The 26,226-nt window shown below is 48.2% G+C and overlaps 2 protein-coding genes across 12 annotated transcripts in view; one reads left to right on the top strand and one right to left on the bottom strand.

Moving 5' to 3' along the window:
* The window catches only part of kcnip1a (Kv channel interacting protein 1 a), a 39,564-nt gene extending 24,747 nt beyond the window's left edge, over positions 1–14,817 (top strand). For 3 of the 11 annotated variants that reach the window (XM_061685257.1, XM_061685250.1, XM_061685258.1), the window contains exons 2-8: positions 7,396–7,520; positions 8,104–8,173; positions 8,279–8,349; positions 8,417–8,524; positions 9,548–9,652; positions 10,091–10,153; positions 10,761–13,021. In XM_061685257.1, coding sequence (XP_061541241.1) covers positions 7,396–7,520; positions 8,104–8,173; positions 8,279–8,349; positions 8,417–8,524; positions 9,548–9,652; positions 10,091–10,153; positions 10,761–10,808 — 590 coding nt within the window. In that variant the 3' untranslated portion in view covers positions 10,809–13,021. The other 8 variants (XM_061685247.1, XM_061685253.1, XM_061685254.1 and 5 more) reach the window with 6 other exon arrangements.
* LOC133407403 (T-cell leukemia homeobox protein 3-like) lies at positions 14,134–17,735 on the bottom strand. Its single transcript, XM_061685259.1, has 3 exons — positions 17,369–17,735; positions 16,323–16,560; positions 14,134–14,323 (listed from the first exon to the last, which is right to left on the bottom strand). Exons 1-3 carry the CDS (start codon positions 17,733–17,735, stop codon positions 14,134–14,136), a joined length of 795 nt encoding a protein of 264 aa, XP_061541243.1.
* Positions 17,736–26,226: the final 8,491 nt, after the last annotated feature.

Raw genomic sequence — 26,226 nt, 5'->3', positions numbered from 1 at the left:
CCGCCATTAGCGTGCCTGCGTGACACGCGGCGCTAACTCAAAGCGAAGCGACACCGGGGAAAGAACGTGCCGGATCGCGGACATCGAAAAGTTTTTCAGGAAAGTGAGTCTTCGTCGGTGCCGGCGCTAACAATTGGTTAGCCGCGGCCCTCAGCTAACGGCAGAAAGTCCCACGATGCTACCGACTAGCTCGTTAGCTTGTCCATTAGTCTGAAATGCATCGCGAAGCTCCTGGCTGGTTCCATCAAGGGGAAGTGAGTGAACCTCATGCGTCAATTCGCACCACGAAACAGGAGCTGAGCTCATTTACTTACAGTTGTCATCCTTCATGAGAAGAATTCAGGCCACTGAGGATTTGGTTCAGCGGATGGGATTGAGTGTTTTAGCAGTTGATCAAAAAAACTGTAACAGTGGAAGAAAACCCATGAATCAAATAGTACCGCTGAGCGTGAATAATCTGACGACAAGCGGAAGCTTTTGGCTTGTGGTCCAGAAACTTCCGAATAACGTCGTTCAAAGTTCGCTATTCCGTTTGAGAGAGAAATCATCGTGCATGTGTTTTGAAAATACAATTGATTCCAATTTTGAATAGCATTCATCTTGGAGTTGTTTGCGAGCGTAAGCTTTGGGCAAAATTATATTTGACTGCAGTGTTCCTTTCAGGCAAAAGTCTAGAAAATATGGGATGCCTATTAGAATTGAATGAATGAATGAATGAAAGTGGCAAGTCAAAGCAGCACTGCGTGTGCAATCGCCGCCGCGGTTGTTTGTGTCCGGAGGCGCCAACTTGTTATCCGGCTTTCCGACAAACGCGACGCAGCTGCGATATCGCCAGATTCGATTCCTCCGTGACGGATCCTCCGCGTCGGCGATCGCCGAGCTGCGAGCGTTCTTCCGCCTGCTTCTCGTCCGCCGTCTGCGTGGCGACACGTCTCGTCTCCTCTGTCATTTTGTCGTGTCGTTCTTCCGCCACACTTTCCTGTATCTTCGCGTTTTCCTGCACGACCTTTCAACTCTCTCTTCACAGGCCGTGCTCGCTCCCGCTTCACCGCGCCCTTTCCGTCCCTTCGCAACCCGTTTGGTCTCCTTTCCCCCTTTCCTCTCGCTTGACATCTCCGGCGCCAGCCGTCGTCACCGTCGGGCTTCCTGGCGTTCGGCTTCCGTTCCGCGAACTCCGTCCGCAAAAGCCCAATTATTGCCTCAAAACGTCTACGGAGGCCGCTGAACGGTCCCAGACCACGTAGACAAGAGAAAACGCAATGACCCGATCACGAAGCTGTAGAAATCGTATTTATTGTTCACAATCGAAAGGGATTTTGCAAAACAAAACTAGATATGCCGAGCTTCCATTTGGATTCTTTTTCCATTTACTCTTGCTGTGATGTAAATAATATCAAAAGTACAAGCCTACATGCATTATGGAAAATGGATGAGCGCCCCGGGCCTTCAGAAATGGAAAATTCCGAGTCACTGGGGAATCGGGAATTGCTAATTCTCAGCTTGGAGGCACGATACGCTCTCTGTTAACGGGGTTTGAAGGTGGAGAGTCAGCATTTTTTTGACGGATTGCAAGGTTCATGGAGCCACGATGCACACGATTTCTTTTTAGGCCTCGGCTCGGGTTGAATGACACCCGAAAGTACAGCGTGTGCGATTTTAGCGGCTCCCTTGCAAATCGCCTTCGGTCAATTTGCCAAACCGGGGACGAGATCCTCAAATCCCGCCGTCGAACGTTATCGCGTTTGCAGCTTTTGCGCGCCGCAGTTAGCACCGCGGCAGCCGAAGTCTGTTTTGAAGCCGCGCAAGCGTCGACCTCGGCGGCGCGAACAAACCTCGTGCCGCGCGTGACGCAAACGTCATCAGACGCAAGCGGAAAGTGGAGTTTTGTCGGCCGAACGGAACGACGACGGGGAACATAAGGAGATATGCCGGCTGTGACGGGCGCGCTTTCCTCTGCCACGCCAAAAGAATTGGCGTCACAGCGTCAACTCAACAGCTGCTCGCTCGTTTCTTTTGCGGCAAACGGTGGAGCAGCTTTGGGGTTCGTTTGTTTTCAAGTCCCTTCTGGAAGTTGGATCTAGAAAGAAAGGAAAGAGGCCTGTGGAAAAGGTTTGCTGAAATTTCCCCACCGCCAAGATGGCGGTGCAGCGGCACACGTTTGAGCCAAAGGCTTGACGGCGCTCCAAATGATTCCCCGTTCCTTGCTCGTCAGTATCTCTGAATGAGGGAGCGATTGCGCCGACGCTCCTGATATGAGTCATCGCTCAGACCGCGGAAAGAAAAAAACGCTTTCCTCGTGTCACGCCATTGGCCGATGAATTTCAAAGGAAATGCATCGTGAGCTCGCTGACATCGTCCTCCGTTTCTTCGTTTTTATGCTTGATATCAAACAGACCTGACGATTCACGTCGAGTCTGTTCAACACTTTCAGGTCCGCTTCAAGGCGACACTGGAAAAATATGTTTTTGTTGCGACGTGGAGCCCTTTCGAATCTTCGGCTCACGTAGCCCACCCAAAACAACGCAAACACATTATGACGCAGTGCCAACCGTCCACCGTTCGCCTCTCCGTTCCCACCCAATTTTGCCACGCGGCTCCGTCCCCCGATGTACCGCACGACCTCTCAATCTGCCAGCCCGTTAGCCGCCAACTTGATTCACACATTGGTGTGTTTTATGCCCCGTTGGCAGCCGAGCAACGCCACTGTTTTCTTAGGCTCAGAAAGAGAGATGCCGCAGATTGGACACAACAAGAGACAGAAGACTATTGGATTCCCTAACCCCGAATTCATGGAACGTCCTTATTCAAAGCTGCGAGCACGCTTTGAATGCTTATCAAATTCAATGAAATGCGACCCTTGACGCGACATTCAACCGTCGACGGCGCAGCCGCTTGAAATGAAGTCAAGTGCCGCACGCCACGGCGCCCCCCCCGTCGACTGTACATCAACTCGCTCAAGTCGGTCCATCCGCCGGTGGGGTTTCTCAACCTTTATTTAGGCAACATCAAACAAAAATACAAAATATCACAGCACACCACCAAACCAAAAACGTAGATACTGTGGGCCAGGGGAAAATTCATCAATAATAGATAGATGCCCGTTACGATTGCAGTGAGAAAAAGCTTTTTTGTGTGTGTGTTTTTTTTTTAAGCCAAATCATTCTTGAAAAAGCCAGGATAAGCCACCAATAAGTGTTTTGGGACCATTTGGGGGGAGGAAAACTAGCTGTAAAGCCAATCCGCTAGTATGCAGGGGTCCACTGTGCAGGTGCATCTCACGAAATTCGGATATATTCCGTCTCGTTGATAGAGATGACATTGACGTGACAGCAAATTGTGCAACAGAAGCCTGCAGATGACGCGATGTGATTTATTAGCTGGGAAATGCAAACGGGGCGTAGCCTGAAGCCTCGCGCATTGGAGGACAATAAATCACATGTAGAGTCATTCGCAAATTAATGACATCAATGTATTCTCATTTCTTGGGATGTACCCGTGGCCTGAACTTGAATAATGGTGTTTATTGTCATAATGTCAGGTTACTTGTGCCTTCTGCCATCTCGTGGAAGAGCGTTGGCCGGTTCTGCCTTTCACGAAACGTCACTGGCATAGATAGCAGCACAAGAAGGACGCGTGATTTACAGGGAACACTTTCCCGATCAATTCGGCAAAATTGGATAATTTCCCACGGCACACTGAACAATTTCTGCACCGGCGCTGGAGCGGCCTTCCGTGCAGATTCCCCGCTTTGTGATATGGGCGATAGGGGCGCCATTCTGTGGGGGTGGCGCACGTTGATACTTGTGCGGTGACGGCAGACTCATTTCTCGTGTGATTTTATTTTTTTCTCGAGAAAATACTTCAAAAGCAGTAAGAGTTGTTGGGGGTTTCATAAAAATGTCGCTCAGCTAACTCAACAAGTTGACTGAGTTTGATGCCCTGGAAAAACTGTGATGCAATGAACAAAACAAAGTCCTTTGAATTGAATTCATTCGAAAATGTGTTCAAATAACACATATGAATGGATTATTTCCAAGACAAAGTGCAGAAAATGGCATCCGTTTGCCACATTTCAATCATGTGCCACCAAAAATCAAGTACATTATTTCATTTCATTGAAGCGTTGATTGTTTTGCAGAAGACGTTCTGGCTGAACGTACAGGTTTGTACGTTTTTTGTTGGTTGCTGGCGCCCTCTCCCGGAAGGCAGTGGTCATAGCGGGTCGTGTCGTTGTACAGTGCACAATGTAACGAAGTCTACTTAGACGCAGCCCACTCAGCAGGGGGCGATGTTGTCTAGCCAATTTCAAGGCGCTGGAGCCTGTCCCAGGTGACTTCGGGCGAAAGGGGGACTACGCCCTGAACTGGTCGCCGGTCAGTCGCAGGGCACCACTACGCCATCAGTGGCCCCGATGTTGTCTAAGCGGGCGTAATTGTGCTTCCTGGTTAGGGTGCAACAAATTCAGCCTCCCGTTGTTTGGGTCAGGCCGGATAAATGCAAGTCCTCATGGGGACGATTTATCAAGCGCTGGCCAGCACAAGGTGAGTTTGTTATTGTTCCAGTTTGTCCCAAAGCGCGAAGGACACGGGGACTGAAACGGAGAGAGGGGAGGAGGGGGGCATTCGCCAGGGTAGAAACAAGGTCGGCATAAAAGCGCGCGCGAGTCAGAGCCCGAAAGAAGTCGGGTGCGGCGGGAAGTCGAGAGCTTGACAGATGGTGACGGAGACGGTAACTGAAGATGGCGGAGAAAGAGGAGCAGCCTGAGAAGAGTTTGCAAGCCGTCGCCGTCATTGTGCTGTGCTGTGCCCTGGTCAAGATGTTGCACCTTTTGGGGGTCCTCTCTGCGGACGGTGAGTCTCCGATCGAGCCTGGACAAAGTGCAGCTCATGCGCCGGACCTCTTGAAACTTTCTCACGACGGAGTTTCAGCGACGATACGGCAATTTCACGTTCCACCGAATCATTGAAATCTTGCCGGTTTTCTCGCTCGCTCGCTCGCTCTCCTTTACGTTAACGTCATCTCCGCTGAAGATCAGATCATAAATATATACACTGCATCTAAAAATATGGTTATTGTTTTTTTGATGTTTATGATCACGCCAATGGAAACTAACACCAGCAAAAGTCAAACTTTTGACTTTTTTTGATATGCAAAGACACTTTTGCTGCAAGGGTTTTTAACGGCGTGTTTGGCGAGTGCATTGAAATGAGGCAGGTTGAAAAAACAAAAACAAACTTCAATGTGTGTTTCCGTTTCTCCAATCTCGATATTCCAAAAATAACAAAATCATATTTCCTAAATATGTACTGTATTTCAGATACTGGAAAGATCAGTTGTCCATTGTTCTGGGTAGACCAATCATACGATCCTTGAAATGAAATCAGAGTTTTCTTAATCATACATCATCATTTCATTTAATGTTTTTATTTAAATCTGGTATGTGTATCACGAACGAAAAAAAGGGACGCATGGAGTCACACGCGCGCGCACACACTGGCACGCTTGGCTTTCGCACACGTCCCCTCGGATTGCGTCTGCGCGTGTAATCTTTTCCCTGACTCGATTTTATGGCGTATTATATTACAAGATGATGCGGCGCCATCGATTTCAGCGACATGATTAAAAACTCTCTCCGGTGACCTTTAAGAGCCGCATTGGAAACGCTCAAATCAGCATGTTGCGGTGACCCGCAATCAAGCTCGTTTGTCAGCCAATGAATGTTCGACGGACGAAATTGTCCGCGCGGCGGAACGTCTACGATGAACTTTGACCTCTCGGGACCCTCAAGCGAAGCAGAACGGGGAGATGCTCAACGACTCGGCGTTGCAATGTGACTCGATGTACTTTACGCTGGCAAGGGAACAGTCGATGGCAGGGGGATCCAAATTATCCATCCAATTATCCATCCGCCATCCATTTTTTCGCGGCCTCCTCCGTGACTGAAATACACACAATTGACGCGGTGCGTGTCGTTTGCCTGCATTCTAATACGATGTCTACAATGCAGCTATTATAGCTTTGCATAGCTTTACCGAGTCTGATTCAATACATGAAAAACATCAAAGTGAAGATTTCCATTTGTGGCCCTTGGAAGAAAAAGTCTGGACACCCCTGGTCCATGTTATCATTGATAGAAAGTCTGCCTTTCGCACATCCAGCCAGCACCGCGCGCGGGCGTGTGTGTGTGTGTTTTGTCAGCGGCGGCGTAACGAGTAGTTCCGCTCGACCTTTGCGCACTTGCGTCGCTCAAAAAAGCTCCTTTTCACCCAAACCACGAGAGAAGATGACACAATGCCGATGAAGCCTACCGGCACCTCTAATATCTTGATGTATTGTTCAATATTTGATGATATGGTTATTAAGTATTTTTAATATATATTGAGAGAATGCCCGATTCGTTTCCCACACTGGCCCACTAGGTGGCGCACCGCAAACGACGTCGCGACGACGACGGCACAGAAATGACGCATTTTACCGAGTAACGGGCGAAGTCTTTTGTCAAAACCTCGCTAAAGATATTACTTTGCATTTCTCTCGCGGAAAATAATTACTGCGCCAACAAGAAGCAACACTGCCGCGGACAAATAAATCCTCTTTCCGAGCACCCCGTAGCTGCCCGACAAGGCGCCTGACGGGACAAAAAAGTTCAGCGATGTCCGAGCAACGCGTGCACAAAACCCGGCAAAAAGAGTCAATTTACAACAAATCCGTCCTTTAAAACAGCATGAAAACGCTGCAGAATGTTGTGGAATCATCACACGCGAGCAGCCGTCGACGTCATATCGAAGCGATTCGGAATTCCAGCCTAGGGGGCGACAGAATTCACAGATTGAAGCTTGAAAACACCCACACAGCTTTGCCGCCTTTCCGCTAGTTTCATGCGAACACGCACGATGCGAAAGGCCAAAGATGGGCTAACGAATGGCATCTATTTGGCGGCGGTCCAATGCTTTCAGCGGTGAACATAAATGGTCCATCGACACATGGAGACCGACAGTGTAACGATACTCTCCTATTTGTCCTTTATCGAATACTACTGCGGTTTACCGAGTCACCTCCAGTCGTCGTGAGTCTTCATGACTGTAATATACTGCCCCCGGTGGCCAAGTTGGGCACACCAAAAAAGCCACGATGAATTCATCGTGACGTGCAAACTGTTTAATTTGTTCCATTCTATTTTGATACGTTATCAGAAAGTGTGTTATCAAGTATATAGTATGCTATTTTCTTGATTAAAACAAAAACATTGCAATTTGTTTCTGAGCGTTTTGGGGAACAGATGAATGGTATTATATTATTCATGACCTCTCGCCCGGAAGTGTCCGCTGGAATAGGCTGCGCGCCGGCTGTAAATGAGGCTGCGTCATCTCCTTCCCGTTGTTTGTGCGTCGCCAGACAATGCCGACGACGACCTGGAGATGACCCTGGTGTGCCACCGACCCGAGGGCCTCGATCAGCTGCAGGCTCAGACCAACTTCACCAAACGAGAACTCCAAGTGCTGTACAGGGGCTTCAAGAACGTACGTTGTTGACTTGGCAGACAGACCACCATTGGCCCGTTCGTTAGGTACACCGGGTCATTTTGGGGGGGTCAGGGGCAAAATATTAGGAACACCTGTCAGTATGATGCAGTTCACTCCAATCATAAACATTGTCAAATGAACCCTGTGCGATAGCGTCCGACGAGCCCGATCGTTGGCTCCGATCGGATTGTAAGGGTGTGCCTCATGCTGCGACCAGCGACAGTTCCCCGACGGACACGACAAAAGCATATCGCGCGGGATCCAAAAGCCTCTAATTGTGAACGATTCCTCAGAAATGCACGTTGCATCGTCTTAGTAGCTGGAGGCTCCTTGGTAGAGTAAAGCATGCACGAGTGTGTATTTCTCTGCCCGTGGAAAGCATTTCAATTGCCTTTCTGCATGATCAGTTGTAATTGCAGCAAGCAATCGTCTCTTTGCAAAATGGTTATGAAATGCACGATATCGTTTCGGTAAACAATCTTGACTGTAACTACAAACAGCAGCCATTTATTGACATTTGCCATATTTTGGTAAGGTCGCATCATTTGCTGTGTTTTGCTTCTGTTTGTTTTTTTCACAGGAGTGTCCAAGTGGAATTGTCAATGAGGAAACGTTCAAGCAAATTTACTCCCAGTTTTTCCCGCACGGAGGTCGATGTTCTCCGTCGTCTGCCACTATTGTCGTTTGGTCAGCGTGCAGTATATCGGCACAATGACAACGAGCGCGTTGTTGTGTTCTCGTGTCGCCCCCTGCAGACGCCAGCACCTACGCGCACTACCTGTTTAACGCCTTTGACGCGGCGCAATCGGGCACCATAAAGTTCGAGGTGAATACGAGCGTTTGCTTGGTGTGATTTTCAGCGTGTGGGAAGAAGCTGCTTTGTCCTCCATCAGGACTTCGTAACAGCTCTGTCCATCCTGCTGAGGGGCTCCATCACAGAGAAGCTCCAGTGGACCTTCAACCTCTACGACATCAACCGAGACGGATACGTCAACAAAGAGGTGGGTGCTTTCAAACTGCTTCCTCTGAGGGCCACGTACAGAAAATCCAGAGTTGGGAAGCAACAAAGTACTTCGGTACATTTTGTCAGGTATCTGTACTTTACTTGAGTATTTATTTTTTCTGGCGACTTTTAACTTTCGCTCCTTACTTTTTAAACACAAATATCTGTACATTTTACTCTTTACATTTTAAAAATGGGCTTGTTACGTTTAAAACCTTCTCAAGTTAGCGACGACGCCACGTAAAAAGAAGAACGCCGAAAAAACGGAAATCGTAAGTAAGTAAGCGAGTCGAGCGCCTACGGCGGCGCTGAGCTAGTGGGGGCAAAGTGTCAGCGCATTCCATGTAGCTAAGCTAGCGGGGGCAAAGTGTCGGCACGTTACGTGGTTGTGGACGGCACGGTCGGAAACCAAAATAACAAGAACGACTGCGCATTGTGCTGCGTACAGTTGCACACACGTCGAACAATCACTGCAACGGAACTCCAAACTGGGAGTAACCTTTAATAGGTAAGAATATTTGTTTCAAAATTGCCTGCAGTAAATAAACCATGTTAGTTTTTTGGTTTTTTTTTTAAGCTAGCTTGTTGAATGAAGTCTGTCTCACTGGCAGTAAATGGTCATTTTTCAGCGTTAACATAATAATATTTTCAACACATTTATTTACCCTCTGCCGAAACAAAACTACAAAAAAACAAAAAAACTGAAAATAGCCATAATTTGCTCATTTTCGACTAGTTTCAGTCAGCCCCCCAATTCATTTGTTTTTATTTCGATTTTTGTTGTGCTGTATAGAACTTTATTTTATAGTACAAATAAATACTCGTCTTTTCATTCAAGCCTATCTGTCTTTTTATTGTTGAATTAATACCCATCTACACTGAACAAAAAGCCAACCTTGTGGTACAGCTCTTGAATCGGATCTCAAGAGATTGCGGATGTGTGCCTCATCAAGTGTCCGGTTCAACACGGACTTGATATCGTGTTTGCTGCGTTTGTCTTTCTCTGCGTGGCTTTTGACAGGAGATGACGGACATTGTCAGAGCCATTTATGACATGATGGGCAAGTACACTTACCCCGCCTTGAAAACCGACGCACACAAGCAGCACGTGGATGCCTTCTTTCAGGTAACGAGATAACTGCTCCGGACACAAAGAACTTTTCTCTAAATGTGAGCAACAACAGCGGAGGGAGGAGGGAGGAGGAAGGAGGAAGGCGCTGGTAGAGAACGACTGACGGCGACGCACGATTATACAGGGTCGCTCAGGTTTTTGGTTCTCGCTGTGAGCGAGCGACAAAAGGTATTTGTGGTTTCGAATGCTGTCAAAATTGGGCCTCTTCAAAATGTACTCATGGAAACACAGGTCAAGGCAGTAACGCTGCAGAATGCCTCAATGTCCATTCAATGATTGACGGCTGCAGAGTGACCCTCCCCTCTGAAATCAATGCACAGAATGACACACATGCGCCGAGTCCAGTGTAAAAGGTGGATTGACGTTCACACGGCGCCATCTAGTGGCGCTAGTAATAATGCTACCAAACAAAGTTTGTGCTCTTCTCCGCAGAAAATGGACAAAAACAGAGACGGTGTGGTCACCATTGACGAATTCATCTATTCTTGTCAAGAGGTATTCTCCAATCGATGTCCCGTCTCTGACAAACTCGCTCACGTGCTAAAAGTTGTCGTCGTTGGCTGCACTCGAGCGGCAGGTGTGACTAATACGTTCACACGGCAGAATTGTATTTGGCCGCTTCATTGTCAGCGGGTGCCTTTGACGCGTGCTCGCTCACTGTCACCGGGCGGCCATCTTGCACGTCGTCGGAACACCTGGGCCTTCCCTCAGATAATGCGCATTCCCATCGGGGGAACGCAAACTCGAGGGGGCAGGCGCAAACGTTCAGGAGGCATGTTTGTATTGGATTTTGTTACGTTGTGTCATTATTTCGTAGTCTGCTAAATGAGCATTTACTAAACTGTCATTTAGTTCTAATATTTGCAAAGGCAGTTCATGTATTGGGTCTCATTCTACCTAGTGTACCTCATGAAGTGTCCTGCAGAATAACTATCCAATTCTTTGCAGTTGTTTGGATTGGTTCTTACTATCTATATGGCTAGATATTTTATTTGTGTTTCCAGTTCATTTGACTGCATGGAATTTCCCATTTGACACACTGCCCTCTCGTGGCCAGTAAACTAAACGACTCGTCAAGTCTGCTCTTCCCTCCCTCACACAGGATGAAAACATCATGAGGTCTCTTCAACTGTTTGAAAATGTCATCTAGACGTCATCGTGCGAGTGAGGGCCCCGGAGAAGAAAACGAAAAAGCAGACTTTCAAAACACGTGACTCGCCGACTGTCTCGAAACTATTTGGACGCAGCGTCGTCGCCGGTTCTGCGAAACGTCCCGCAGACTTTGGCTGACTTTGCTTGTTCCCGTTTCTTTGTCGTGAAGCGTGCATTTTGTGTAAATAATCGTGTCTCTGACTTTTGCTTGCGCGCACAAGTGGCGGAAAATGACGGTGCGCTTTGTGAAGCTCCTTGTCGGTCCTACAAAAACCAAAACGAGAGCAATATTGCAATGCATGCAAGGAGGCGGATCCATTGTCGCACTCTGAGGGGTCAAGGTTCACCCCATTTCAGGAGACGGCATCTGGTGAGCAAGTTTGTGTCCCGCTGGTGTCTGTTAGAGTCTCAACGTTGTGACAATATTGAATTCAGTGTTCTATTTGTTGTTTCTGCGTGCGTAAGGCGCCATGGCTCCCGCTTTGTGTCTTTCCGTCTCCGAGTGGGAATTGTAATCCGTGCGTTTGCGCTTATTTGGCCCGTCGTGGGGAGGACATGAACTTTGGGGCTTTTACCGAGCGCGCGCAAACCCGAGAACGTGCATGCGTGTCCTGATGTGAACTTTTGGTTTGCCTGAATATTAAAACCACATTTGTTGGCGCATGTATGTATGTTCATATTATGTGCGTCGTGCGTGACAAGGAAGAACCTTTTCGATTGGACTTTGCGACATCGTTGACCCAAACTTTCACTGTGAGGGCGTTCAAAAAAGGGACTTTTGGAGCAAAAAGATCAGACTGCTTTGTTATTTCAGAAGCCATTTTGTTTCAGGACTTCATTTGAACGCCCGCTGGATGTTTTATCACAGTTGGCCGTGAATCGGATATCAAACCAAAATCGGGAACTGGACTTTCCAGCAACAATACTACGCTTACATTTCACTGCATCATAATCCAGACACAGAATGATGCTAAGGGCTTATTATTATGATTATTTTTTGTATCATTTGAAAAACCAAGCTTTGACCATGTGCAGTTCCGTCCAAACTTCACTTGGATTCTCTTTTTTTCGTTTTTTAAATGGTCTGCTATATATATATATATATATATATATATATATGATATGATATATATATCCTTGTTATGAACTCCCAGATGACTCCATTTTCCCAGTTAAGGATGTTTAATGCCAGAAGAGTTGCTACGGCAGCGCTGGACGGCAGCTGGAGAGTGTCTGGCGGCCCCGACATTATTCCCTCCTTTTTCCCCATCTCGGTCTTCTCCCTCGCAGTTTAACGATGCCTCGGTACTTTTCCTATGTGCGACTCAATGATCATAACCGGTTTGATCTAATATGAGCGAGCATCGGGCGCAATAGCTCGAGGAGTTCAAGGCCGTAGCGGTGAACAGCTTAGAGCAGTTAACAAGTAACGCCTGGATCAGAAATGAGGTCTTTCCCGATTGCACTACGCCAGACGACTGGCGTCGGATCTCGCCGTATCTCGGGCAGACGCTGGCAACACGACGCGACGTGTATTACCATAGCACCCCATCCCGTTTTTTACGATCACCGGGCTTTAGCTTGTCAAATCAAACGCTGTCGGAGAGGCGGAACCAGAAAACGTGTCGCCCGTCAACGCGACCGGATACCCTCGTTATCACGGCGACGACGACGACGTGCCGCTCTAATATATTGCGCGGGGGGAAAAGAACAAAAAGAGGAAAAACGCGTGGCGTTCGTCACCGGTGCTCGGGAGAGGACGTTCATTCGAGGATTGCTTGAGGTCTGTTCACGTACTTTTAATAGGATACAGCTCGCAAGCAGGCAACAGAACGTTATGTAGCCTCGCAAGCTAGCGATAGCACTAACGGTTGTACGTCAACATGGCGGCGTTCTGTCGAATCGTGCTCTAAAGCTTCGGTAAACAATAAATGTTGACAACGGCGTGCAAGTATGTTGATAACGGCAAGCACGGGAGGCGAGGCGGCGGTCACAATACGCAATCCTCTTGGTCAGTGTCAAGGTGCGCTGTCGGAGAGTTGTCGTTGAGCCGTCACACGACACGCAAGATATCCCCCAAAATCAAACGCGCTCGACTTTTCTTTTTGCCGTCGTAGGGCCAAATCGTCGGTCGTGGATTATGTCACGCTTCAAGTTGCCGACAAAATACGTCGGGCCCGATCTGGGAAATCGGACGCGATGGCTCATCGGGCCGATATCGGGGCTAAAATCCTGGAGGCCGATCGAGGCGTCAGACTCGGGCCTGAACCTTCAATGTGCCTGACGGAGGCCTATTGTAACAAGCACCAACAGGATTTGTGTGTTCTCCTCGACTGGACCTGCAACTAACTTCTCCCGAGAAACGGAATCATCCCGTCGCAGACACACCGACGGAAAACAAAAACTGTCGCAATCAACTTGTGTGCATTGAATTCTTCTATAAAAATGGAAATATTCATCAGTAACCCTCTCAAGAAACAATTGCGACATTACTGCTTCTTAAAACCTTTTTATGAAGAATATGGTCACAAAAACATTGTATAATTATTCTTATTCACACAATAAAAGTACCCCAAAAAAAAAAGAAAGAACACTGTACATTCTTTTGTGGCCCACAAACAAAACACATTCACGTCCTTACGAGGACAAATTAACATTGACCATGCATCGCCTTCATTAGCATCAAGTCTCGTCGATGCTCATTTTCTTTCACTTGAATTAATTGTGCAACATTTTGCGCGCAGCAAATGTCATATATATATACACGTGATTGTGTTGGTGGGCTGTAAAGAAATGGGCTAAATCATCGTCGAAATCAGCTTGAAGCGCCGTATCGTCATAAAAATATATATATAAATGAAAGTTTTGTTTGGTTCAGCAGGGCACACGCCATTTTGGAGCACGCGTCCACCTTATTTGCTGTTAACCTTTTCATAAATGAGCCTACAGTCAAAGGCTTTGATTGATGTGCACATTGTGTCGGCTGGTGACACTCGATTTCCCGTCAATTGCAATAAACGTGATAATACGAGCAGATAGAAAAACAATAACTATGTGACGGAATGACTCTTTTAGGGGCTCTTTTATTTTCGGGGGGATGGGAAAACGTCTCAGGGTGCAAAATGTCGTCCCAGGTTTGCGTCGCGGTTGACGTCACTCACCCCGAAACTGTGCAAGATCCAATTTCACCACTCAAATGTCGTCCACTCGCCGCCTTTTCTTGCAATTTCCCACACAGCAAAGTTCAATGGCACATTTATTGTGATATCGCCACGACGTCATCCAATTGGGAAGAGCGGATGAGGCCTCATCGATTCGGGCGTCTATTCCCTGCCGTCGTCGGCCCAGGGCTGCAGGTTCTGCAGGGCGTAGAGCGAGGAGTTGTGCGCGCACAGCGGGTCGGACGCGCCCGTGTCGCCCTGCAGCGACTTGTGCAGGGCGGACTGCTGCAGCTGCAGGATCAGCCGGTTGGCCTGCTGGCGCTCCGCCTCCCGCTCCTCGGCGGTCTGCCTCCTGCGTGACGTCGGCAAAACCCACAAAAACCACAAGCAACGGGATGTGGGATTAGGACTACGTTGCAATGACATGAGATGGTGCTACGTCGTCACAAAACGGATGTCGTCGATATCCGTGACAAAATGTGCCATTCGATGACTTTTGGAAATTTGAAAAAGCTCACATTTCTTTTCCCGTCTCAATTCCTCCTTGTCAAGCCGACGCTTGTGATTGGCTCTCGCTGGTCGTGTGCACATTTTTTCTCAAATCGAAACCTTGAAGCGCCACCTTGTGGTGCAAGCTATTAACTTATAACTTTTGAACCGTTTCAGTTTGATCTCTTGGGATTTGTTTTTATTTCATGGAACATTGACTCATTCTTGTTATCGCATATGAAGCGACATTGTCCAAATTGTGCACACTTGCCACTAGGTCAACATGATATAATGCAACAATTGCATTTGTTCTTTTGTATTTACAATTCATCATGTTTTGTGTCAAAAATTATTATTATTTGTGGTTAGTTCCAAAACAATGCTGTATGGTTTGAATGCACTTTTTTTTTTTTTTTTTCGAGGAACCATCCAAGGGTCCCGTTGCTGCAAGTCATCAAAATGTCATCAAATGTAATTAGTTGTACTACTTTGAAAAGGTCATTGAAATAGTTACACTACTGCTACATTTTCAACAGGCTAACTTGCAATTGTAAACAAATACACTTCCAGTCATCTTCCCAACACAGGTAAGCAGCCACGTGCACACATCGAGCCCGAGGGGTGCTCAAGCACGCGCGCGCCCCTTTTGCCCTGCACGGAAAAAAAAGTGCCCTTGTTTCTGCAGCCCCCTTTTCCCCTCCGTTCATAGAATTTAAAACGAATTAAAATTGTCCTCTCTGCCAGCAATTCCACCCAGAGTGTTCTGATATTTGAGGGGCAATTATTGGAGTCCCTGGAAGAATTGTCCATATGCTCCCACCTGAATTTATTTGGGGGTTAACCAGAGGCACTTGAAATGGCGGCAGGTGTGCGCTGACTCACATTTACACGAGATTGAATGCGATCGCTTCGGTCCGAACGCATTTATAAGCGGGTGTGTGCACTTGTGCAACCATGTCATCTATTTGTTTATTTTTCACTCCCCCTCTTAATTTGTTTCCAATGAATTTGTCCAAGTTGTAGATGAACTAAAAGTGGTAAAAAACACATGTGAAATGAATTAGCGTTGTCTATTGTTGTATACCGCAAAAACCTGCCATTTGAACAGGGGTGTGTGGACCTTTTACAGCCGGTACAGCTTCCCTTCAGCTCCTTTGTTAATAGTTGTTTTATTGACTGTGTTGATGAGAGAAATAAGTGCATAAATATACCGCACAACTGTTTTTTTCTCAATAGCGTGAACTATTTTGGCAGTTGGTGCCTTCTATTTGGCTTGAGCACCTGCGCCCCAAAATGTCTGCGCACGTGCCTGGCGTTAAGAGTATATGAGTGTTAACGTTGTCGTTGTTGTTTTTAAATACCATTTAATGATCTATCTTTCTATCTGTCTGTTTGTCTATCTGTCTTGGGAAATTTTGGAATGACGTTCAACTTGATACATTGAAATAAATCACATAACGTCATCCGCCTTCACACTTTATTTTTTTGGGGTCAAATTGTCAAGAAAAGGAAATCTTTATTTTCGACAAGGCACATATTTTCCGATGTACGTTCGAGGATTTATCTTCAAAATGGAGTCTTACAAATGTGCGTCGACGTAACACAGGTCAAGTTGCGGCGCGATATGACCGTATTTGGTCATTTACCCACTGTGGGAATTGGGAAATGCGCTCGATTTTTTGATTTTTTTTTTTTTTTTTTAGAAAGTATATATTTTTGGAAATGGCTCGGGTGTGTAAAGTTTACGTGAAACGTGTAGTCGGTCGAGAGGCCAAGGTTCAATGTTCTTGTTGTCGACGAACCGGAAATGATTGGCACGCGAAACGCGTGCTCGTTTGGAACGAAAGCAAAAGAAAGCTGACCTCCACTTGGTTCTGCGGTTCTGGAACCAGGTCTTGACCTGCGCGTCGGTCATTTTGAGGCTCTTGGCCAGGGCGGCCCTCTCGGCGCTGGCCAGGTACTTCTGGCGGTGGAAGCGCTTCTCCAGCTCGCAGATCTGCACCCTGGAGAAGGACGTGCGGGGCTTTTTCCTTTTGGGGGGCGTCCGGTTCTGGTACGGGTGGCCTATCCGCCGCGTCACCGAGAACGGAACCAGAGCCGCTGGATGAGGACGAGACCAACACGGGTGAGCGCGAGCACGCGCTTCAATTTGGAAGAACAAAATCATTGGTGCACATTAGCTACATGCAAAAAAAAAAGAATTTTATTTATATATATATATATATATATATGTATATATATATATATATATATATATATATATATACATATATGTATATATATATTAAATTGTTCTCATTAGGCCCCATTTTCTTTTCTGACATTTCGACTTTATTTTCTTTGCTTAAATCAAAAGCAAGACTTTGAAAAACAACAACAACAAAAAACGGTAAGACTTTGACGACAAAGTCTTACCGTTTTGTTTTTTTCCGGTGCACGAGAAAATATAAATATAAATATCTGGGATTTTGAAAATGAAGGATAGTGGATCTGAAGTGCTTTAACCAGGTCAAATATTGTTCCTCCGCGCCTAAAAACAACCCCAACTATTAATAACAACAACACCATCTTCTTACGAGGCTGTCAGAATTTGCGTTTGTGTCATAAAAAATGTGAATTTTTGCTTTTCGTTTTATAGCCCAGGATGAGTGGCGTGCTATTTTCTCCTTTTATTTGAAACAATGAAGTGGCGGAGGCCTTAATTGCAGACGTCTGTGTTCTATCAATGCAGGAGCTGGAACAACAACAACATAGTATATATATATATATATATATATATATATATATATATATATACTATGTTGTTGTTGTTGTTGTTTTTGTTTTGTTTTGTTTCTTCTTCTTTGAAATAATGCACGTATCGCAGCGCGCGCGCATCTCTTTCGGCATGTTGCGAAATCGCGCCTACCGGATATTCTGTCCTTGGCGAAGCGGTTCCCGATCCAGGGGAAGCACAGGCCTCCGAAGCCGGGCACGGCGCTCTGAAGCGGCGATTGCGGGCCCGGCGCCGGCGGCGGTCTGTGGGCGGGCACGCGAATCACGCCCCGGGCCCCCGCGCTCCCTCTCTCGCCGTACGGGCCCGGCGCCTCCGCGTAGGAGAGCGCGCCGCAACCGGGCGGGCTCGCCGAGCCGTAGCGAGCGTCCCCGCCGCTCACGTGGCGTCGCCTCGCGGGCCCGCCGTCGGACTCGGTGCCGGCTCCCAGGATCTGGTCGATGCCGAAGCTGATGGGCTCGTGCTGGCTCGCTTTCGGAGGAGGACTCGGCGCTCGGTCCATCGCGGCGGGTTCCGCTTGAAAGTGGAGCTTGCTTGCTTGCGTTCTTTCTTTCTTTCTTTCTTTCTTTCTTCTTTCTTTCTTTCTTTCTTTCTTTCTTTCTTTCTTTCCTTCCTTCCTTCCTTCCTTCCTTCCTTCCTTCCTTCCTTCCTTCCTGTCGTTCTTGTTTTGCGCGGATCTCAAAAGTGGCTCGAAGTGGGAGAAGTCTCCATGTCCGTCTCGCGGCGTTCAGCGTTTGCTCAACTTTGACGGCGCGCCATCCTCCTCCTCCTCGTCATCTTCATCCTCCGCGTCTGGCAGCTGCGTTCTCCTCCTCTCCTCGTGCTCACCTTTCATTGGCTGGCGCCGCCGTGACTGATTGAACGTTAATGCGGGTCGTCGGCACGACGAGCGAAATAGATCCCGTCAAAACGATGACAGCGCAAACCCGCCGCGTCAGTTTGAGGCTTCGCGAGATGGAGTTGATCGACGACGCGAAACGTGCACATGGCAGCGCGCCGCTTTTTCAAAATGTCCTTCTTTTCACACAGCAACGCGCCGACGAGGTGATCGAGTCAAATGACAATTAAGTGTAGCCTGACACTCATATCAGATGTCGTTCCGTGTCAACTGCATTGATATTGAGAAGTCCTTTCGAATATTTTCTCGGTCGAGTTCATCTCTAAAAAAAAAAAAAAGCATATTAATAAACGAATCCTTTTGCAGCGTCGATCCAAAACTGGGCGTGAAGATCGGTTTCCCCGTTTGCTGCCCTTTCATCGGGTTCACCTCGTGAAGTGCAGCATTTGCTGTGCACAAAATTGAATTTGGAGGTGGCAAAAAACGTCTTATTGTTGCTTTGGCCTAATAGAGGCAACGGTTTATTTTGTCCGTTTCCGTTTCCGTCATGATGATGGCGTTTGTCGGAAAATGACAGGACACGCGCCACTTGATGAGGTGCCGTTGCGCCCAAATTGGGCCCATCATCGCGTTTGCGCCCGTTTGCGCGGCCTCACGTGACTTGACGCCACCAAAGCACGGGGCTCAATTGTCGACAAGGTGGCTTTATTTGGCGCAGTTGTCCACTGATGCGTTTTGATTCGGAGCACTTTTATTTCTCACTCGCTGGCCACGACATGGAGATCAACAGAAAGCCAAATACTTGTCGGTGTGCCCGCGTTCTTCTTAAGAGCACGACTGACAATGATCGATCGGAGAATGATCGTTGTTTTGTTTTGCGTGCACATTGATGCTGTAATATCGCGCTTGCCTGGAACAAACTTTGCGGAGGTCGCGTCTGGTTGTGCTTCAACAGCACGTTGACGGTCGCGGTTGTAGTTTGCGCCGGCGTCGCGCTGTATTGCATTCGATTTGGGCCATTTGGGTCACCGACGGGCAAATCTTCTCAAGACCTTTGCGGTGCACGCAGGCGGCGAAGTACAAACCCGAGCGGGCGTCTTCGTCATCTTCGGAAAAGGAGTTTGCATTTGTTGGACTCGCACCTGGCGAAGTGGCAATTTGGCGCTGCGGCCGATGCAACCCCGCACGGTCCAAGCTGCAGAACGTACTTTGGATCGTCTTCGTGCTCTCTCAAACCGGTTGGGTTATTTCATGAACCCAACTGGTTTATAGGTTCTTTGTGTTGCAACCAAATTGTTGGGGCAAGTTAGCCATTTATTGGATGGTTTTGACCCAGGGACTCGGGTTATTCATTTAACCCAAATGAACAGGCCGATTTGGTGGTCTGTACGTTTTTGGACCAAATTTGTTTTCACCCATTACGATTGATTTAAAATGATGATGATGATGATGATGATGATGATGATTTTTTATTTATTTATTTATTTATTTATTTTTAAAGCACGATGATGTGCAATCCTTCCATTTTCCATCTCCCAGAAGGAACCCGAATTGCACGTGTGGAAAAAGAAAAAGCGAGCGGCCTCCCGACAGTCGGTGAAGCAGCAATCGGAGCCGGGACGAGGCCCGCGGTGTTCGCTCGGCAATCTGGACCGCAGACCGGTTGGATTGGCCGCCTCTCGCCGCCATATGTCAGCTCACCGGCGGCTTTCCACACCAGAGAATTAAAAGATGTCATCACTTTGTTCGGAGGCTTCTCATTTGCGGAAATAATCCCACCTCGAAACGGGGAGCGGAAAAATAAAACGGGGGTATAATTCGAAGCATTTGCGCAGATGCGTTTATTTGTTTGGATGTATTTTTTTCGGCGCGGGACACGAAGGGAACGGCGATGAAACGTGTGCGAAAATGGACAAATGTAGCACATTTCGCATGTAATCTGGGATGAGGAGATGCCGACGGACGTTCCTGGACAGCGACGCATCGCCGATGTTTGGTTTTGCCTTCACGGGCGCTGTGAGGCAAAACACGTCACGCGTGCAGCTCCTCAGCCCGAGTCCGAGGCGCGCTTCGGACGTGCGGCAATGGAGGCCAAACGTCCCCAAAAGAAACGAGGCCGACAACAAAAGAGAGCGATTTGTTTGAGAAATGACCAAGTTGATCTGCATAATCGGGGCGTGCACGGGCGGGCTGCAGCTCGGCACCCGGGGCGGCGTTTTTATTGCTTGTCTCCTCAACGTTATCAATTTCACCGGCGCGCCTCACTCTCTTTTTTTTTTTTTTTTTTTTATCCTTTCGAGGGGGGCAGGCCGGCTGCTTGTGAATAATGAATGACACGCTTTTATATTGTCGCTAAAGTGCCCGTGATGTTGCAATATGAAAAGGCAGCGGTAAGTAATAGTGCATTTAAAGGGGATGTAGTGTGTTATTATGATGTAAAGGAGAAGCGCCGAGCGAGATGGGAAAGCGAGAGATTGTTTTATTACAATGAGAGGAGATGAGTTTGCCTCGCAGCCAAACGGGGGAGCGCTTAATGAAACTTTACCGCAGCTAACGATTTCCCCTCCCTCGCTCTTAAAACCGCCCTTATGAAATATTTAAACTCTTTAATATAGGTAGTATTAAGCCCAAAGATTTTGCGCGTGGCATCGCGTCGGCCGTCTGACAGCATTTACAAGGTTGATGATTCCTTTTTAAATGTTGTTTTTTTTGGAGGGGGGGGGGGGGGGGGGTGTAAACAAAGCTTTACGCTCCCAGCAGCGCGGAGGAAAAGTCTCGGAATAAATCACATCACATTGAGCGCAATAAAGCCGCGATGTTGCAGGGACGTTGATTTAGTGGAATTTACAGCGTTTTGTTGTGCCGGGATGCGGGAAGGGGGCGGCGGTGGGCATCGGCTTTCATATTGACAACGCTCGCTGGGATGGTCGTCATCAGCATCCTCCTTGTGGCCTTTGAACTCGGCGCGGTCACGTGGACAGCAGGACACGAAATGAAAGGCAGCGCAAATCCCCATTTGACGACGATAATACCGTTCGCTTTCGAGGAACCGATGAGTTGCGAGATTGATAACGAATTGAGGGATTTTATCTTTCAAAGCGGAAATGTTGTTGCGGTTGTTTGCAGTGGCGTACAACTGCACCGCAGCAGGATTATCTTTGCGCACAATGCGGACGGAACGCCTGCCGCGTGACGTCATCCTCGTGAAGCTCACCGGCCAATGAGACTCAGTCGACCATTTGAACTTGAACCAAAGACGTTGCACTGTTTTGTTCCGAAATGCGTGACATACGTTTGAAGGTCATTGATGAAAATGTGTGCAAAGGCTGAGTACCGAATTGTTGACATTCAGCGTCAAACTCCAGCCTCCCCAAAATCCCAAGCCACGTTTTTGCAGTGCAGTACGACTACATTTGCCTTGCATATTGTAAGTGACTTTTTTTATTTTTTATTTTTGCAGAGGATAAAGAATTATACTGACGGTCTTCCTGTGCTGTTGCACCGTTTGCGTTCAAATATCCATTGCTTGAAGCATTTGTGATGATACTCGTTCGCCCTTCTGTGGCGTTTCCCATTATGTGTTAACATGAAGCTAGCGGACTTGTTGCAAAGTTGTTGTTTTAAATTCCGTGCTTGTAAAAAGTGGTGTCGGCGCATCCCTGATTTCGTACACGATGAGGCAGAACTTGCAAAAGCCCCCCTAACCATAACCCTAACCCTAACCCCTCCCGCAGCAGCAAAACAACAACAACAACAAGATCGAGTTGGAGCGTAAAGGACACGGGGAGGCGTTTTTATTGAAGCGCTGATATGTCGCGTGAAGGAACTCCGCGTTCGGCCTGTCTGATGGTTGAACGCACGGCTGCCTCTTCACGCTCGTTAAGGGGAAGGGAGCGAGCGAGCGAGGGAGGGAGGGAGGGAAGGATGTAACCGCATGGTCACAATTCAAGGGATGCGCCGGGACGGAAGGTCACGTGAGAGAAAGAGTCAAAGCATTAAAGGCCTGATGATAATTGAACACATGTTTGGACAAGAGGCTTCTCATTTCCTTTTCTTTTTTTTTTCCATTTGAGTTTTGAATCTTTTTGGTAAGGGAGTATATTTCCAGTTGCGGGATTAAATGAGATTACTTGTGAAAATGGAGAGACCACGACTGACGTAACGAATGAATTCCCGCTCCCTTCGAGTGATCAATACGCGTGCCGGTGTGTTGTCGAGAGCGGCCGAGCGGCCTTGAACGCCCCTCCCGGTCTGGGCTAATGCGCTAATGCGCTAATTCATTAGCGCTCGTAGTCAAGTCGCATCGTGTCAGAGCCGAGCTCCCCTTCTCTCCGCTTCATGAAAGCCCATTATCCTGCGCGTCGCCGCCGTTCCACCAATTCGCCGCTGCCTCTTGACCTCCTCACCCCTCCTGTTGCCTGCCCGCGGGGCGCTCATGCAGGGGAGTAGTGCGGGGGGGGAGGGGGCAGAGGACCAGCTGCCACTAGCCATAGTGCGCTGGTGCCTGGCAGAGGGGGCCGCACTGCTCGGCCGGGCCTTCTGGACCCTCAGGCTTGTGTTGGGGGGGGCGGCGGCCCCATGCCACCAGCCCCACCTGTCTTGCTGCAGGCGTAATCGTGGGACTGATTGAGGACACGCGCGTTAGTGCGCATGTACGCACACACACGCCACTGAAATGTCCATCCCTAGAATCTTGGTGACGTGTGGCGGAAATTGCACGAATGACATTTTATTCCGGCGTAGTTATATTCAATCTCAATAAAAAAAATGTTGTCAAAGGATATAAACGCATATATTTTTTTTCCTATTTACCGTAACAAGCAGTGGCGGAAATTGGCATGTGCACAGGGCGGCGCTCGTTGCCAATGGAGTTGCCATGTACTAAATGTAAGGACAATTTGCCGATCACGTAGCGCTTGGGACGATCACAATATTCGTGACGTGTCCGTCCCCCCGTTGACGATCAACCGGGGGGGGGGGGGAACGAGAAAACCCCGTAGTCCTCGGCGAAATGATGTTGTAGACAAAATTCCAACGATGACTCGTCACCAAGATGTCTCCAATGCTGATTCTGACGACTCCAATGGAGCTCTGCGTAGAAACGATACTATTGCAAGAGTTGCGCGTTTCCTCAGCATCCAATCAGATTGCTCGCAGCTCGGAGAGCGGCGCTTCTCAACCGCATTTTCCAATTGTTGCAAAGTCGCAAGACGCTTTTATACAGTCCGAGTTGAGAACGATCAAGATTCGTTGTGTTTGAAAATAGCTTCTGAAAACACACGTACAGTCGATCGTATTTTTAAACGCTGTTTCAAATGAGTTTGCCAAAAGCATATTGCTAGCCGTGCGTGACACCTGCTCGCCAGAGGTTTCATGTGAGTTGAGCGTACTCGTTGACTCTATGAAAGCCACTCCGGTTTTGATGTCCGATTTTAGTTGTGCTGCCTAAAGGAGATGAATTCGAAGTCGTTTTTTCATCGAGCCCTTTCAAAAGATATAGCAGCAAACACACGGAGGCACTTTGCTGTGAGGCGTGAAAGAGCGAGAGCTAAGTGAGGCCACTCCTGAGCGCGAGCCTCGATATCGATTTCCCATTATCGGCGCTCCCTCCCCGTGGAGTCATTAGTGGCGGGATCAAACAGACAGACCGAGGAGGAGACTAATACCGGTCACTTACACCAGCGCCGGGAGATCGGCTTACCTCCCCCAGGGCAGGAAGGCCTGAGAGGAGCCGAGGAAGCGAGGGGAGAAGAGGATGGATGGCGAGGAGGGCTTGCGGCGGGCGGACAGATGGGGATGGCAGCGAGGAAGAGGAAGGAGGCGTGCCTTCGCCGAGGAATGTTGCAACGGAAGATGTTCTGTGATCGCTTGTTTTGAGTGGCCTTGTGTCTCGCGGAGCCCCGCCTTCCTCGCGCAATAACGTCTGCATCCACTTGGAAAGGAGGCAAGCGCTTGTTTTTGTTTTGAGGAGGACGATGCAATGATGAAGTGGAATCTGAAATGTGAGATCGCCATTGCGCCGCCGCGCTTCATCATTTCTTGGATGCTTTTACGCTCGATCGATTTGTACTTTGAACGAGCTCCGTCCATCTTATTCACGTCGGGACGTAGCGGTCAGACGCACGTACACGGACAACACGCGCACACACATGACTCAGACGGGGGTGACCCTGCTCTGACCCCCCGCCGACCCCCAATCTGTTCCCCAACCTCACACCGTGAGAGTCCGGGGCACTCCGGGATGGACACACACACTACTACAAACACACACACACACACACACACGCGCACACTGGTTGGCACAGAGTTGAACGTGCGATGTGACGGATATCTCCTCAGACAGTGCCATGAGTGTGGGCGACGTGCGTGTGTGCAAGTCTTAGTGTGTGCGCTGCCGTACCCTCTGCCCCCTCCCACTGGTGTTAATTGATTCTCGGTGAACTTCGCTGATTGGTGTGAGGACCCCCAGAGGCTGGCCCGTGCCCCCCACTCCTCATTTGTGCGGCACACACACGCACGCAGTAGTCACGCCGCGCACTTGTTTAAATATACACGCTACGGTATATCTCTATCGGTCCGTGAGTGTTCATACACCAGACACGCACGCACGCACGCACGCACGCACGCACGCACATATGTCTATCAGGGGGATTTCACACCCTGGTAAAGAGGAAGCTGGCGAGCTGACATGAGCAGATTGCAGATCATGAGATGCTTGATAGGATGAAAAAAGTGTCTGTTTGAGGTGTGTGATGAACAATCTAGGTGTGTGTAGGTGTGTGTTTGTGTATGCGTATGAGGAGGAGGAGCCAGGAAGACAGTAAGAGGGATGAATCTCCACTTATTAATTTCCAGCCGCGGCCCCTCAGTGAGATGTTAATATAGGGCTGATTGTGGCTAATTTCTTATTAATTGCCATCAGCGAGTACACGGTGGCCAGTAATGTGGCTAATTTGTTTCAATGAGTTTGGTTATCTGCGGCATGTTAATTGCTGCAGGTGGGCAGCATTATACCCCTGTCGCACACGCACGCGCACACTTTGTTTGCAGCCAGACATTTTACAAAAAATAAACAATTCCGTTGAGCCAATCAAGGCATATTTGATATGTACAGGGGTGCCAATGTTTTTAGCCATCACTATATTGTCTATTATACAGTATATACTGCCAATATAATATATAGCCTTTGTCTAAAAAATATGGCATTTAGCCAACAGAAATCGTTTTGGTCATCCTAATTGACCTAAAACAGGAAACGTCTGATTTCATGTGCATTTTTATTCAGTCGTGGCTAAAAACCTCGGTGTCCCAGGGGCGCCGAGGTTGTCAGCCATGACTGTCGGTGGGCTAATCAAGTCAAACCCCAAACTTCAGAGTTTGAACCTCCGACACGCGTCGTGTTGCCACGCATGCCGACAGCTGCAAACGTCATCATTCCAATGGGCATACGAATCGGTGACTTGATTAATTAATCCTAAAGAATTCTGTTCATCGTGTGGAATTGATGGTTCATTTTAATCGCGCCCCGGAGCAATTGCGGCACAGTGGGACACACTACTCAACTACTTTGTGATCTGAAGACAACATGGTGCCATATGCAGTGGATAATAAGTCTACACACCCCTGTTCCAATGATGTAGCTTTTTGGGATATACAAAAATGAGACCAAGCTAAACCGTTTCAGAACTTGTGGCCTATAACCTGTTCAACTCAATTGATGGATTGATTTGGAATCTTTTTGAGATGCGACATAAGTCTGCACACCCTCTTTCAGAATTGCGCAATCTCATTCAAACTCGTGTTTAACGGGAGTCTGCACACACCTGCCAGCATGTAAAGCGCCTGTGCGCGATTCACCCCAAATGAAGTCGAGGTGTTCTCGTAGGCTTTGCCTGACATTTTGGTCGCTTTGGAACAAGAGGCCTGAAACGTTTGTGCTCGCGCTGGTTGCTATTTGGAACCGTCGATAACTCCCTCCACCTTGTCTGAGGCCCCAGTTCCAGCTGACGGAAAAACAGCAAAAAACGCGATGCTGCCGCCACCACGCTTGACCGCAGGGATGCTGTTCTTCGGTGTTGTGTCAATCGGGGCCAAAAAGTTCAGCTTTGGTTGCATCAGATCATAACACGTTTTTCCACACCACTTTGGGGTATTT

The sequence above is a fragment of the Phycodurus eques genome, chromosome 9 (genome assembly GCF_024500275.1).
Source record: "Phycodurus eques isolate BA_2022a chromosome 9, UOR_Pequ_1.1, whole genome shotgun sequence".
NCBI classification, from domain to species: domain Eukaryota; kingdom Metazoa; phylum Chordata; class Actinopteri; order Syngnathiformes; family Syngnathidae; genus Phycodurus; species Phycodurus eques.
This window is presented reverse-complemented; position numbering and strand designations above follow the sequence as displayed.

Bases quoted from the DNA above. Each gene is read 5' to 3' on its own strand.
- LOC133407403 (XM_061685259.1), bottom strand. From the start codon at position 17,735: ATGGACCGAGCGCCGAGTCCTCCTCCGAAAGCGAGCCAGCACGAGCCC. The intron at 16,561-17,368 runs GTAGGCGCGATT...GTCCTCATCCAG, and splicing joins CGCCAAGGACAGAATATCCG to CGGCTCTGGTTCCGTTCTCG. The intron at 14,324-16,322 runs GTCAGCTTTCTT...GACGTCACGCAG, and splicing joins AACCGCAGAACCAAGTGGAG to GAGGCAGACCGCCGAGGAGC.